Genomic DNA, 15,692 nt, shown 5'->3' on the forward strand with positions numbered 1-15,692 from the left:
GTACTATAAAACTCATGCGCACACACATACATTAGAGTTCTACACATTTATTCGTGAGTTGTATATATGAATTTGATACTTTTACACTCATTCGTAACGTTTCATTCAAATACAAAATATATGAAAGAAGTCAGTGTACACTGTACACCATGTATTTTTTTCGATTTCCAAATGAAACGTAATTTATTACATTTTTGTTTCATCGCGACTTTGTTTGAAAAATGCAACAGAAAAAAAAATCATCAAAAAGAATACATTGAATTTATTCACAATTTGAGCCACAAATAAATAACTCAAATGTTAAATTTGTTAGACGGTAACAATTGGGTGACTTCAGCTGGATGCTGCGTTGTCAACTGATCCACTGGGAAAGATGATTTTACACACTGATTATTTATCGGCCTCAGTCTGGCACACTGGACTTGTGATTGGAATGGGAGTGGGACCATCTGTGTTCTTGGGGGACCTGTGACAGAAACACCTTTGGCCAAATCTATGGTGTCCATCCTCAAAGCTCGTGCGATCGTCCTCTCATCCTTAATGGGAGACAACCTCTCTGACTGATCTTGGATGGCAGGATGACAAGGCGTTACACCAGCCTGCTGACTATTAGGCCCAGGTGCTATTTTCGCTTGTCCACTTGATTTTTTAAAGCTGGATTTTGTGCATTTGTCAATTTCATAGAGAGGGGTTATCCAATGTTGAGGCAAGGAAGTGTGATCAAGCTTCGGTATAGTTTTATTCCACTTTGGTTGTTGTGATGATGTGGTTGTATATTTTGAAACTGAAGGGACTTTATTTTCCCCCTTGGTTTTCAGTTTTTCGACAGCCAATGAAACAGGTGGCGTGACAGTACTTTGCTCAAGCTTTGGCAGTGAAGTAGCTTTTTGTTTTTTCTTGGTGGAAATGTTTTTTTTGGGAGGAGGTCTTGGTTCTTGGCAAATCTTGTCACTGACATCCTTGCTGGCGCTTGTTTTTTCTTCAGACTGCTCGGGGGAGATGCTGGTTTGTGGTGTGAGAATATTTAGCTGATTTTCTTCAAGATATGCTGGTTCAAGGTCCTCACAAGAAGTTGTTTCCAGGGAGATCTGAGAATATAGATTGTGACAATTACCGATATTGTAAAAAAAAACAATTCATAACAGAGGAAGGAACCTCTAGAGTGGAAATCAGAAACAATCTGTTGATGATAGTTTGTCATAATTTGACATTAAATTGCTCAATGCTCAGGCTTTCATCATACTGATAAAATCATTAACTTAAATTAATAAGAAAATGGCTTTCTCTGTCTACACTCATGAAACTGTACAATTGGATGAATTTGGTTACACACAACAATCTGGAATTTGAACAAACGTGTAAATCATTTAAAGGACAACCGACGACACTTTTTTTGTTTCTTAACTGACATCAGAAAAACTTTTATAGCATCTAAAATACCCAAAACACGCAGTATGATATTTTTATTCAAATGCAAAACACCAATAAAAATGACTTAAAGTGTCCAAAATATGCAAAAAAATTGAGCTGCGAATTGGGAATTTTCAGAAAGTGTCGCCCCCAGTTCATGACGTCACACCAATACGTCTTGCATTGCTGGAGAATTAAAACAATGGCTTCACATTCGGAGAATATGCTTTCTTGTTACACATCCAGTTATAGTTATACTTCTGAAGAGGAAAGCATACATGTTTGCAATCGATTAAAGAATTTATTCCGTGTCATTTTGAGGCATCTGGACTGCAATGTAGCGTCCCAGAAAAGAGGCACAAAATGGCGACCTCCTGTGGCCACTTCCGTTTCCACAGGCTGATAAATTCCTTATATGGAGCTTGGACGCCCTCTTCTGGCAGATTTTGGGTGCAACACAAGGTTTTCAGGCCAAACAAGTACAGCAGAATACATTGACATGATGGAAGGACTGCTACAATGTGTCTATTTTTCGGTCAGGGGTGTTCCTTTAGTGACGTCACATACGGACTCGTCACCAACAAGACTTCCTGAATATTCAGCGAGTCTTAAAACGTAAAATATAGTTATATGCGGTGGAATCTTATTAAAATACGCTCAGTAGAAGTAATTTGAAGCCATTTTACAAATTATGGACACAATTTGTCCAGAGACGTCGGTAGTCCTTTAAATGGTTTATCGGGCTTACATTTTGATTTAAATGGAATGTTTTTCTATTGACATGTACAGTTTTTGAGTTAAACTCCAAATTGCACAATTTTTAGGGTGTTTGGCTCCCGAGTTTCCGCTGTAGAGACTTTTACAAGAGACAATTAAAAGGTACCGGAAGTGACGTCGACTCAGAGGGGGGTGGTCCATGTATAACAGGAAAACATCCTTCTGCCCAGACATCTGGAGTGATCGGGATTGGTTCCGAGTCTTCTGTTGCGGCCAGTTCCATCGCATCTTCCCATCTATCTTGGCACATAAGTTTCTGCTCCACAGTCTGTATGAAATAATCTTTGGCCCAGTATGCAGTGAAAGATGATAGCTGGAGGGGAAAAATATTTCGTTATTTTTTTTAATCTTTGATTCTTTTATATTCCCCAAAATTCCACATGAGGTTAATTTAAGACTTTATTTTTTGTATAGGTGTGAATATAATTTTACCTGACTTTCAATGTGCACATTATAACATCCTTCCATGACATTGGTCATCAGATCAGCCATTATTTCCCCAACGACATCCTCCGCCTCTTCTTGGACCAACATTTCCATCCATTGGCTCTGTGTCAGACAACCAGGGATAATGTCTTCCTCTTCCTGTTCTTGTGATGCCGGTGGGGACACACGAGCAGGTGTCTTACCCTTCTCAGCTTGAGCTTTGGATGTTGAGCGGGACATCTTGGTCGTTTTATGGTTACGTTATTTTAGCTAAATGACAAGGAGCAAAAGATCAGAAATACGATTCAACATAAAGCAATGAAATATGTCACACACAAAAAAGAGAACTGGAACCGACAAAATGTCCTATTTGTTTGTACTCGTGTACTTCACAGTGCCACTGTGTATGTCAATTAAGATAAAGCCACATTTGGAATGAAAATATAAACAGACAGTTCCCGAGTTTCATCCGGTTGTTGAAGTAAAAAAAAATATTACATGGTGGCACACTCTTGTGGCGTTTTCTAAAACAGCAATGTGTCGTGCAATAATTTAACAGGGCGACAATTTATGATTTTAAGGGGTTACTATGAAGTCAGAGACTGTTATGTCACTTACATTAAAGGACAAATTATATATGTGAGGCTTTTCGTTTTTTGTCAAGATGTGCTATCTTGTAAAACACACATTTTGCATTATTGGTAAAGGTGATTCAATCAAGTGGAGGGTTTATACAGTATTTAAGTTATATGAGGTGTGCATTTCTTTATATGAACGATAAAATGTGTTATTTTAGTTTGGAGTGGATTACATTCGGACTCGCCTTAGTGGAGAAATTTGCATTTCACAACAGCAAAGTTATGAAAAGAAGGGGAAAGGAAAGAAAGGAGTAGAAAAACAAAATACTGGAAAGGCAGCAACTCTCGCGACGCCATTTTAAAGTCAAAACAACAAAAAAACTAAATAACAAATAATGCTACACAAAACAAAAGTTTTTTCAATTTTAAGCACTTTTCTGCACCCTCTTTGTTGTATGAAACAGTTCTAGATGAAAGAGGAGAGGATCGAAGTGTTCCTTTCACCAGTGGGTAAGGGATGCCATCGTGGAATGTGCACGTCTACTACAAGCTAAATGTTCAAAGCAAACATGAAGAACGTTCCATGTAAATCCGCTTCAATTCAATATTATCATTTATTTTTAAATGCACGCAACAATCGTGGAAAGAATAAACTCATAGTTGTTACAATTGCGATTCGACGAGCGATCTGTGAACGATTTTTGACGCGTCTATTAAGCGGACGACTTACAACATATCGTTCCCGTGTGGCTGTTTGTAAAATTATTTCCGTCGCTTTGAAATACATAGAAAATAAACACACCTTCAACAACAAGGCCCGTGTTTATCTTGAGGTTTCTGTTTTTATATAAATCTCAACATTTTTGACACACTTTCGTCGACAACTGTTGCCTAGCTACTGGTCACGTGGTTCTGACGTCACATTTTCGTCTCTATGGCTGCACTGCACGCTGAACAAATCCTATCGAGATAAACGCTGAGATCAAGTCAAATCTAATTTTAATGACTGGGATCAGTCACCATTGTACAACCGGCGAATGATCCCATGAAGGTTTTTCAATATAACAATTATATTGTTATTGACTCGAATTATTTGACTACTTAGTGGCAGGTGGCTAGCTCGCTTATCCCTGGTTAGCCTAGCTGCTAATGCTAATTACCAAGCTAAGCGTAATGCCGTTTTCCCTAAATGTTTCAGTCTGCTTGAAGAGAGAACACGTCTTAGTTTGATATACTTTCAGACTAGTAACTGACACTGAATCAAGCCGTTCGATGTATCACAAAGAGAAGAGCATCCAAATTAAAAACAGCGCCTCGGCGTTGTACAATAACCTGTGCGTACTGCGTATCGCCCCGCGGCGCCTCACTTACTTCGCGGTGGTCCACGCCAATGTGGTCACTTTGGTCAGCGCGCCGTGGGACGACCTCAATTACTCCCACCGTCAACTGCAGTCCCAGGAGCCAAACGTCGCACATGCAGTAACCATTATATTTGAATTGAAATTGCGATACATTTGGGGATATTAATATTAAACGGCGTTTATTTGTGTTTTCTTGCTTTAGGCTGCTTTTTGTGTTTTGCCCTCTCGCGATCTGCTGGTTCTAACGTCACAAAAAGGCATCCAGGTGACACCTAATGGGGGTATATTTTAAACTGAATAAGAATAAAATCTTTCTTGCATCGTGTAACCGCATTTGTGTTTTCCTTTCAAGATGTATGAATCAGATGGCTGCATCATGGTGTATTGGCATGCACTGGACACTCCTGAAACACCAACAGGTGACATTAACACTGCAAAAAACCTTTTTCACTGATTAGAGATTTCGTTAGCTTAATACCTCTTCACTCATATGTGTCATGAATGTGTCATTCATCCACAGCCCAGGCCGTGTTTGCTCGGGGGATCGCTGCTGTGTGGGAGAAATACATATGTGTGGGTAAGTGCGGACTGAGCGAAACACATTTGTGTTGAGATAACAGTAATATTTAAATACATTATGAGATTCATTTACAAGGCACAATGACAAGCGCTACTTTTGTGTCCTTCGCATCTTCCAAAAATGTGTGCCTTGTGATTGGCTGGGAATCAATTTAGAGTGTTTGCTACTTCTCCTTCAAAGTCAACCTGAATCGGCGATGCTCCTAAGGACAAGCATTGTCAACAATTCACTCGTCTCTTGTCTCTTCCTGTCATTCCAGGATTATCTACTGGTGGAATCCTTGTGTTTGATATTCCCAGTAAAGGCAGTAATATCACATTGTCTGAAGTACTAGAAGAACACAAGGAACCCATCACTGACTTAGCCCAAGAGTGTTCAGGCAGTCAGGTATAGTTATTAAATATTATTTTAGATGATTTCATATGAGCAATATTTATCAGTCAGTCGATAATGCGGCTCTGCTTTGTTCCTTTAGGAATGCATCGCTGACCTGGTCAGTGCTGATGACAGCGGCACCTTATGTGTGTGGAAGTCCGGCGAAGAGTTTCAACTGCTCAACAAGATTGGTGGTTTTGAGTAAGAATTAATATTCACGACTCTTTTGTATCCGTGTGAAAGACAGAGGAGTCATTTTGAATTTTTGATCGTGGCAACTGGATTCTTCTTGGTGATTAAAGGCGTTGTCACTTTAATCTATTGGGGTTATTTAGTTTGAAATCTTGGGTGTAAACACACACCGTGATGTGATTTACAAGTCCACTAGAGGGTACCATTAGCCAGGAAATAACTGACCGACCATTCACTGCCAGACGTTTGCAGAAATGTGTCCACTCCAGTGCCAGGGTTTTTGTCATTTTCATTCAAATTCCAGGAGCCACAGAATATTGAGTTTTAGGACTTCAGAAGCATGCAATGCAGTGTAAGAAACCTTAGACCACAGGTGTCAAAGTCAAGGCCCGGGGGCCAAATTTGGCCCACCACATCATTTTATTCGGCCTATTAAAGCAAATCAAACTTGTAAAAATTCCATGATTCTTGCTAAAGTCACAACCAAAATGTATAATTGTCCCATGTAAACCACTATAACAGACATTATTTTTGACTCAAAATTTAAAAACCATTTATTCATCAATATGTAGTGTGTTCTGTATGTAATATTTTTGAGGGGATTAAACATGCTAATGGCTTCCCCAAATTCAAAAATGGCCCCTGAGACGAAAACATAACTACAATGTGGCCCGTGGCAAAAAATGACTTTGACACTCCTTCCCTAGACTCTCTTCTTTCATCAGAAAAAAAGAGTTAATTCCTAAATTATATGAGTCTGGAGTTATCTGATCTTGAAATGGGGCCAGCTGTACAAAAAAAAAAAATAAGTGCTGACCCCTCGTGGGACTGAAAAACATTGCCAAAAGTCTGACCAGCACTTTATCGACACCCCTCCATCCCCGGCAAGAAAAAACAAAACCTGAACAAATTCGGGAATGGCACTCCATGTCATATTTTCAATTCCCGAATAAATTCAGGAATGGCAGTGAATGAATTAAGCATCACTTTTTTCGAACATTATCATGGTGCACTTTCGTATCATTACTCATCGCCATTAGTACATTTCTGTCTCTATCCTCATCCTCCGGCATACTTCATTATTTTGCGTCACTACCTGAGCTGTTTCTTTCCTCCATCTCCTCCTCCGGATCATTCGGTCCTCTAATGTAATTGCGACGTTTTGTTTCCTCATTGCAATGATCCTCAATCTTCTTGTCAGTATGAGCTGCTCATCCGTTAAGCTGTGGAAAGGTACAGCGGTGGCTGGTTACGGAACAGGTCTGATCCGTTTGTACGAGGCCGTGACGGGAATCTTGCACGCGGAGGTCAACGCCCACGCTCGCTGGATCTACTCAGTGGACATTGCTCCTTTTTCTGGACTGGTGAGTTAAGTACTGTATTTTCTGGTGTATAAGGTGCACCCAATAGCCTTTATTTTCTTCGAAAGATGACCCTGCGCCTTATACGCTGGTGCGCCTTATATATGAAGTATTATTGAGCCTCAACAGGTCTCGCAACTACTATCAGCAGTCACGACTCCATTTCCCCTTGGAGAAGAAGTCGTGCGTAACCCCAGCCACTAGTGTAGTGCCTTATCATGTGGTATGCCTTATTTTTGGTGAACCTTTATACAGTATATTGACATATTACATTTGGAAAATGGTTTTCATTAATTGAAGAAGGTGCGCCTTATAGTCCGGTGTGCCTTATACATTGATAAGGTTTGAAAATACACCTTTCATTACGGGTACACCTTATACTACGGTGCACCTTATACACTGGAAAATACGGCACATAGATCAAATATAGCTTGGTGTCTTTGTAAAATTAATTGACATTACTTGACATATTACATTTGAAGGTGCACCTTATAATCCAGTGTGCCTTATACATGGAAAAGATGTGAAAATACACCATTCATTGGAGGTGCGCCTTATACTACGGTGCACCTTATACACCGGAAAATATGGCACATGGATCAAATATAGCTTGGCGTCTTTGTAAAATTGACGTATTACATTTGGAAAACTGTTTTCATTCATTGAAGGTGCGCCTTATAATCCGGTGTGCCTTATCTATGGAAAATATTTGAAAATACATCATTCTTTGGAGGTGCGCCTTATACTCCGGTGCACCTTATACACTGGAAAATACGGCACATAGATCAAATATAGCTTGGTGTCTTTGTAAAATTAATTGACATATTACTTGACGTATTACATTTGAAGGTGCGCCTTATAGTCCGGTGTGCTTTATACATGGATAAGGTTTGAAAATACACCTTTCATTGGGGGTGCACCTGATACTCTGGTGCGCCTTATACACCGGAAAATACAGTAAAAGTGGTTGAAATGTGCATCACAGCTCCTGTCTGCTGCTGAAGACTCTTTTGTCAGGGTGTGGCACCTGACAGTAACACCAGAAAGCAACACTGTGGAGGTAAGCTTGCCACAAAAAAACACAACATTTTGTTGTCAGAGTGCACTCTGAATGCATCCATTTCTTTAATTTTCTTAAAGGTCGCCCATCTACACAACGAGTGCGTGACAGACACACAAATCTGCGGCGCCAAGTTCTGCGATGGAGATGGCTACGCCTTCGCCGTGACGGGTTATGACCTCAATGAAATTATATGCTACACCCAGACATAGGACATCAATCACCCTTAACCTGAACTAAGCGTATGGATATCAAATAGAAGTCATACAATATGTCCGTGATGCGATCCGGACATAGTGCACGCGGATCAGACATTCTGGAAAGGGCACTTCGGGTCAACTGGCATCACTCTTAACGCATTCACTGCCATTCACAAATGTATTCGGGAATTGAAAATATGATTTAGAGCGCCATTCCCGAATCGAGGGGGCAGCATTTCCCTTTTTTCCATGTTAGCGCTTTGTTCCAGCTTCAGCGCTATATAAAGCGCTATGTATTGCATTGTATTTTGGACAGCCGCCCTCCTTTCAAGCTCATAACTCGAGACCCATATAATTTAGGAATTAACTCTTATTTCTTATGAAATCAGAATCAGAAAGCCTTTAATCGTCCCACAATGGGGAAATTTGCAAGAAGATAGTCTAAGGTTTCTCACGCAGTATTCAATATAAACAATGAATAGTCCTAAAACTCAATATTCTATGGGTCCTGGAATTCGAGTGACAATGACAAAAACCCTGGCATTGGAGTCGACACATTTTTACACGTCTGGCAGTGAATGAGTTAAATATGGACAATACGGTATGTGGAACAAACATCGCAAAATGTTTCATTTTTGATCGTACATTTTTCAGAATGTGTATTCAAAGTACCCTACCACAAGCCAACAAAAAAGGTTGGGAGCAAGACTGAATTATTATTTTTGTAAAACAAGAATATGAGACCAACATTAAGTGCAAGACCTCGGGTTTCTCTTAAAAAAACAACCCAATCAAAATATGAATATGATCAAGGTACTATTTTTAATCATTCATGTCATTCCGAATCTTCTGAAAAAAATATTAGACTCCTCATTCTATTATTTGCGGCCGTGTAAGTTCAACTAAGATGTGTCTGCCATCTAGTTAGGGTTTGTAATGTAGCAGCTATCACCTTTGCATGATAATAATAATAATAATAATAATAATAATAATAATAATAATAATAATAATAATAATTCATTTATAAGCGCCTTTCAAAACTCAAGGACACTTAATAATTTTTTTCTGCAGGTTTGTTTAATGGGTAATGTGTAAAAATGCGTATCTTTATATTTTAATATACTGTATGTGTATATTTTAATTCTTAACTCATTCACTGCCTGACAACGTGCAAAAATGTGCCCACTCCAGTGCCAGGGTTTTTGTCATTGTCACTCAAATTGCAGGACCCACTGAATATTGAATTTTAGGACTCCAAAATCTTTTACAATTAAGCGTAAAAAATCTTAGACTCTCTTCTTTCATCAGAAAAAACAGTTAATTCCTAAATTATATGGATCTGGAGTTATCTGAGCTTGAAATGGGTGCGACTGTACAAAATACAGTACAATACATACATATTGATTTGTATAGCGCTTTAAGAACAGCTGAAGCTGGAACAAAGTGCTAACATGGACAAAGGGCAAATGCTGAAAACATTGCCAGAGGTCTGACCAGCGCTTTAGTAAAGAATCACCAAAACCCGAACAAATTTGGGAATGGCAGTGAATGAGTTAAGGTTGTGCTTAAAGAGTAAACTACTGTTTTGTTTTGTTTTTTTAACCCAGTGAAAAAGTGTGAGTGCCGCTGTGCTAAGCCATCGCTAGCTGATAGCTGATATGGTCGTTGTAGCTGTATCACACGCAATTTTTATTTTATTCATATCATGCGCTGAGGTATCGTGATAATCCGTGCACCTTATCGTGACAAGATAAGAAGAATCAGGTCAGTGAGGAATTGCGTGCTGTCTATCGGTCTGCGGCTAAACCAAATCCCAAAGTAGTAGTCCCTCTTTTTTTCTGCTTTGCAGTCAACACTGATCACATAACATCAAGACTTGTTTTGAAGCCACACACTCATGACATGTTATGTAACTCAAATTTGCGACGTGCCAACTGACCGTGGGGTCGATGCCGATGCCCGGGTCACATGTATTGGCGCACAAGCGCTCGGAGCTACATAAACATCGCACGTTGGAACAGAGTCGATATGTTTTAGTCAGTCATGTTGTGTCACACCTCGCAGTCGCCTGGTGTGTGTTGGGATGGGAGGGAGGCACGCTCAGCACAAGAACTCATGGCTAAAATGAGGTCCCCAATGACACAGATGCTGATGTTACATAACTTTCTGGAACTGTACAATACAAATTGAGAGAGATTGCCGAAATGGGGGAAAAAATGGTTCGGATGTTGTCAGACAGAGGCTTTTAAAATGTTGGGATGGTGATGTCACTTTTCTCAAAAGCGCAGAGACAAATATTCACATTTTAGTCTACATTTGATCAGTCAATAACGCCGCATGACTTTCTGGTCTTTTTCTCAAGGCCCCAGGTGATTTCTTGACTTGTTGACGCTTGGATGGTCCAGCTGAGCACACAAAAATGAAAGATTAGAACATGGAAGTGTACTGCTTATGATACTTTGGATTGGATTAGCTTTTATTAGTCTCTCAGTGCGAGAAATTTACATTTCACAGCAGCAGTTATGGGAGGAAAGGAAAGGAAGAAGTAGAATACAAAAATACAGGAGCTGCTGTAAAGGCAGCTACTCTCGCGGCGCCATCTTGAAGTCAAAAGAACACAAAAAAAAACCAATAATATGACAACACAAAGACACAGTCCCTGATCCACTGGTGAAAAGGCCGCTTTGATCCTCTCCTCTTTTATCTAGAAGTCCTTCATGTAACAAAGAGGGTGCAGAAAGTGCTTATGAATGAATGATTGTGCGTCTTTCTGTTGTCATGTTATATGTTGTTTAGTTTTTTTGGGTACTTTAAACTTCAAGATGGCGCCACGAGAGTGGCTGCCTTTACAACAGCTCCTGTATTTACTTTTTCTACTTCTTCCTTTCCTTTCATCTTCCTTTCATAACTTTGCTGCTGTGAAATGTAAAATTTTCCACTGCGAGACTAATAAAGGTCTACCCAATCCAATTCAATCTTCAGCACTTTCTGCACCTTTTTTTGTTGTATGACGAAGTTCTAGATGAAAGAGGAGAGGATCAAAGCGTCCTTTTCACCAGTGGATCAGGGACGTCTTGGTGAAACGTGCACGTCTGCTACAAGCTAATGGTTGAAAGCAAACTCGAAGCTGTCGCGTCCATTGACGAAAAGAGACTGTCTCACATTGCATGTCTCGCGGAAATCCGCTTCAATTCCAAGCTGCGACAATTCCACAAACGCATTGACAATTCCACATACGCATCAGCGCTGTCAGAGCTGTCCAACAATGACAATCAAATGGCACCGACATTCCTCTCAAGCAAAATCCACTAATTTACCCCCCAAAAAATATATATAACGTCCTCTATTTTTACCGCAAAATATTTGGATTTGGGATCAACAGATGATTTTGAATAATAATTTACAGCAGGATGGGAAATACAACTTTTGTATTGTACATTATTTATCATAGAAAGTGCTTGCATGTGAAATCACAACCATGCTGAAGAGCGAGCAGTTTATCCCGTGCCTGTGGCAGCAGCTGGGCCTTCGTGGCTAAGCCTGCTGGGATCGAACCGAAAGCCCCTCCAGTCTGCTACCATAAATGGTCCAGTTCGCTAATAAACAAAAAAACAAAACAAAAAACAGCAAAGAAGCTCCATAATACATCTGTGTTAGTTTTCGAAATAAGGAAAGGAGGACTTTAATCTGACCGATGAGCAACATCTTGCACAGAAAAAAAATATTGGGGGTTGAATTGACTCCCATTTTATTTCATCATGTGGTTGCGCATGATAACATTTGCTGGTTCCAGATGATTTTATTTTGTGCATCCTCTTGACAAAATAAAATTGAATAATTTCACCACGGCATTTTTTGTGTGCAGACAAATATATGATGGAGCCAATTCATTTTACAGAGTATGTACCGTATTTTCCGGCCTATAAGGCGCACCAGAGTATAAGGCGCACCCCCAATAAAGGGTGCGTTTTCAAACTATTTCCATGTATAAGGTGCACCAGACTATAAGGCGCACCTTCAATGAACGAAAAACGTTTTCCAAATATATAAATATATAAAAGTTTTCTAAATATGAGGCACACCAGATTATAAGGCGCTACAGTAGAGACTGGGGTCGTGCACTACTACTTATAAGGCCTAGGGTCATCTTTTGAAGAAATTGAAGGCTTTTGAGGGTGTCTTATACACCGTAAAAAACTGTATATTGCATTTTCTGTGTAGTTCTCTCTCTCGTTTCTATTTGTAATTGTATTTTATTATAGTACCTGTGCTTGTATGTGACTGTAAAGTGTCCTTGAGAGCTTTGAAAGGCGCTTATTATTATTATTATTATTATTATTATTATTATTATTATTATTAGAAATGGCTTTTTGTGATGGGCTGGTTCTGGGTTTTATGATATTTACCTAAGAAGAAAAAAAAATACATTGCTACACACACACAAAAATATATATTGCACAGAAAATGCAATTTTAAATAGGTGGGTTCATTTAACACTATTTTTGCAATGCACTGACTATGCTTATTATGCTTATAGTAGAACCTGTAAACTATTCTAATTTAGCCCTGTATTTATGCAGGCTGACATACCCAACCCTAGAAAAATATTTACAAAGGTGAAATGTGTTGTACACTAGCTAGCTTTCTATCTTTCACAGCTAGTGAACGCTGGCGCGTGAGGCTGCCCCTGCTCACCCGCAGAAAAACTGATCCAGTGACTGTAAAGTAACCTTGGGAGTTTTGAAAGGCGCTTAGAAATGAAATGGATTATTATGATTATTAAAATATACGTCTGTGTAAGCTCTCAGTCGTACAGGAGTGGTCCATCGATGAGAAGGTTTCTTCAGCCGTCATCTGTACTTTTTGAAGGTTTTGGACGTTTCGCCTCCGATCCAAGAGGCTTCGTCAGCGAACTAAAGTCTGACTGGTCGTATCGGCCCTATTTATATATCCCTAATGTCCGGACATGGCGGACACAGCTATGATAGGTCCCTACTCTCAGGTTGGGGGGAGCAGAGGACCACTCCCTGTGGCCCCACTGATTGTACCTACATTCCTGACTAACGACTGGCCTATTTCCCCCACTCCCACCGGGACGACGATCCAAATTGAACCTCAGCCCATCAGACCGGTTTAATGAAGGATTTAGTTGTTTTATGAGAGTCGCTTCTTTTACCCCCCTTTCAAACCATCTATGTTCTTTTGCTAAGATTTTAACCTCATTGTCGTCAAATGAGTGGTTGCTAGCTTTTAGGTGCAAATGTACTGCCGATTGAGGCCCACTTGTATTATACTAGTAAAAAAATATAATTAACATCAGTCTGAGATTCTGATATTTTTAGGCTAGCAGAGAAGGCTTTGCAGGCCTTGACAGTCCACCACTGGTACAATGTGTGGACATCTCTGGGCAATATGAGTGTCATGGGGACTATTGTTACTTGTCAAACTTTTTTTCTCCATTATCCCTCTAAATTTAATTAGAACTGCAAAGCCACATAATTCCTTCCACTCAGTATGAAGACGCTGTGCTGTGTAAAGTAAAAAAAACAAATAAAGAAATCATATGATTGCACCTGTTGCGTTAAATGTATACTCTATTGAGTTGAGATCAGGCCACTGACTGACCCCAGTGAATTCCAGCCCTTCTTTTACCTTCCCAAAGTCATTAATTCCAAAGCGGCATTGTCCAAATAGTTGTAGACTTTCTATTCCCTGTTATGTCATTGAGGCGGCATGGGTAGGAAATGGGACTTAGGTGCATTCGATTAGAGCAAACTAAACATCACAGACTGCCATCTGGGATGGCATTGTTGCCTAGCACTGGGCAATGTTTGACGTTGGTGTGCTGACGTGAGCCAGTGCGCAGGGTGTGTTGAGCCCCCGTCTTGTTTATGTAGCCGTATGTGCGTGTGGATGGACTGCAACCTTGATGGATTTGTATTCCAGACCTGTATTCTACACACAGTCAGATTCAATTCGGTCTCTCTCTCTCTCTCTCTCTCTCTCTCTCTCTCTCTCTCTCTCTCTCTCTCTCTCTCTCTCTCTCTCTCTCTCTCTCTCTCTCTCTCTCTCTCTCTCTCTCTCTCTCTCTCTCTCTCTCTCTCTCTTTCTCTCTCTTCTCTCTCTCTCTCTCTCTCTCTCTCTCTCTCTCTCTCTCTCTCTCTCTCTCTCTGTCACTCCCTCGCTCTTTCTTTCTCTCTTCCTCTCTGTGTCTCTCCCTCTCAATCTCTCTCTCTTTCTTTCTCTCCCTCTGTATGTCTCTCTCTCTTCCCCTCTCCCTCCCTCTTTATCTCTCTCACTCACTCTTGCTCTCTCTCTCTCTCTCTCTCTCTCTCTCTCTCTCTCTCTCTCTCTCTCTCTCTCTCTCTCTCTCTCTCTCTCTCTCTCTCTCTCTCTCACTGTCTCTCTCCTTCCCCCTCTCTCTCCTGCTCTCTCTTTTGCTTGCTCTCTCTGTGTCTCTCTCTTTCTATTTCCCTCTCTCTCGCTCTCTGTCTCTCTCTCTCTGTCTCTATCTCTCACTCTGTCTCTCCCTCATTCTCTCTCTCTCCTTCACTCTTGCTCTCTCGCTCTTACTCTCTCTCTCTCTCTCTCTCTCACTCTCACTCTCTCACTATCTCTCTCCTTCCCCCTCTCTTGCTCTCACTTTTGCTTTCTCTCTCTCTCTCTCTCTCTCTCTCTCTCTCTCTCTCTCTCTCTCTCTCTCTCTCTCTCTCGCTCTCTCTGAATGAGAGTCACAGAGTGATTCTCACCAACGACCACGGTAGCAGCAATATCCTAATCGAGGTTTATCGCTGCGATCTGTCAGTCAATTGAGGCCACCATACTCTGAGTGATATGAATTGGCCTTTTCATGGCGTTGCAGGAAGTCTGAATATGCAAACATCTCTGGCACTAATTTAATTGTGTGTCTTCTTTCCTCTATCAATCTCTTGAGGTGTAGCCCACTTTTGGTAGCCCATGATGACATTTGACCCCCGCACACACGCCATGACAGTTATAGGACATGCAAGACTGTGAGTCTTCACACCAATTTTCGAGTACGTGAGATAGAATCATCTGGGGAGAAAACAATTGTGCTTGAATCTGGGGTAAGAGAAATCAATGAAAAATTCTGCGACCTCAATAAAATAAAAACGTTGACAGATGGTCTCTGTTGCAACCCCAACGGAAATTAATTGTGACGAGCTTTGTTTTGACTCGTTCGGGAAAACTTCATCAATAGGGAAGGAATTGTTGGAGATGCAGTCGTGTCATTATTGTTTCATTATACAATATGTATGTGTGTGTGCGTGTGTATGTATGTATGTATGTATGTACAGTATGTATGTACACTTGTACAGTATGTATGTATGTACCTATCTATGTACAGTGT

General features: G+C 40.4%; 2 protein-coding genes across 7 annotated transcripts; one reads left to right on the top strand and one right to left on the bottom strand.

Annotated features, from left to right (window-relative positions):
• Positions 1 to 56: 56 nt before the first annotated feature.
• On the bottom strand, positions 57 to 6,933 carry c20h2orf81 (chromosome 20 C2orf81 homolog). 5 transcript variants are annotated; one of them, XM_088993748.1, is made up of 5 exons: positions 6,796 to 6,852; positions 2,817 to 2,883; positions 2,620 to 2,736; positions 2,294 to 2,500; positions 57 to 1,088 (listed from the first exon to the last, which is right to left on the bottom strand). In XM_088993748.1, exons 3-5 carry the CDS (start codon positions 2,725 to 2,727, stop codon positions 294 to 296), a joined length of 1,110 nt encoding a protein of 369 aa, XP_088849874.1. In that variant the 5' UTR covers positions 2,728 to 2,736; positions 2,817 to 2,883; positions 6,796 to 6,852; the 3' UTR covers positions 57 to 293. The 5 variants fall into 5 exon arrangements, with proteins under 5 accessions (XP_088849874.1, XP_088849877.1, XP_088849875.1 ...); XM_088993751.1 differs by lacking the exon at positions 6,796 to 6,852 and adding an exon at positions 5,031 to 5,069; XM_088993749.1 differs by lacking the exon at positions 6,796 to 6,852 and adding an exon at positions 3,994 to 4,057.
• On the top strand, positions 4,097 to 13,120 carry wdr54 (WD repeat domain 54). 2 transcript variants are annotated; one of them, XM_088993752.1, is made up of 9 exons: positions 4,097 to 4,670; positions 4,755 to 4,817; positions 4,905 to 4,971; positions 5,073 to 5,129; positions 5,392 to 5,519; positions 5,608 to 5,708; positions 6,901 to 7,063; positions 8,046 to 8,120; positions 8,201 to 13,120. In XM_088993752.1, the coding sequence occupies exons 1-9, from the start codon at positions 4,464 to 4,466 to the stop codon at positions 8,330 to 8,332; spliced, it is 993 nt and encodes a 330-aa protein (XP_088849878.1). In that variant the 5' UTR covers positions 4,097 to 4,463; the 3' UTR covers positions 8,333 to 13,120. The 2 variants fall into 2 exon arrangements, with proteins under 2 accessions (XP_088849878.1, XP_088849879.1); XM_088993753.1 differs by having other exon boundaries at positions 4,126 to 4,242.
• Positions 13,121 to 15,692: the final 2,572 nt, after the last annotated feature.

The sequence above is a fragment of the Hippocampus bargibanti genome, linkage group LG04 (assembly GCF_051943395.1).
Source record: "Hippocampus bargibanti isolate YZ-2025 linkage group LG04, ASM5194339v1, whole genome shotgun sequence".
NCBI lineage: Eukaryota > Metazoa > Chordata > Actinopteri > Syngnathiformes > Syngnathidae > Hippocampus > Hippocampus bargibanti.

Coding starts and splice junctions, on each gene's coding strand:
- c20h2orf81 (XM_088993746.1), bottom strand. CDS start 2,853: ATGTCCCGCTCAACATCCAAAGCTCAAGCTGAGAAGGGTAAGACACCT. Junction 2,501..2,619: donor ATGTGCACATTGAAAGTCAG/GTAAAATTATAT, acceptor TTTCCCCTCCAG/CTATCATCTTTCACTGCATA. Junction 1,089..2,293: donor CTGAGTCGACGTCACTTCCG/GTACCTTTTAAT, acceptor CTATATTCTCAG/ATCTCCCTGGAAACAACTTC.
- wdr54 (XM_088993752.1), top strand. CDS start 4,464: ATGTATCACAAAGAGAAGAGCATCCAAATTAAAAACAGCGCCTCGGCG. Junction 4,818..4,904: donor CGTCACAAAAAGGCATCCAG/GTGACACCTAAT, acceptor TTTCCTTTCAAG/ATGTATGAATCAGATGGCTG. Junction 7,064..8,045: donor TTGCTCCTTTTTCTGGACTG/GTGAGTTAAGTA, acceptor TGTGCATCACAG/CTCCTGTCTGCTGCTGAAGA.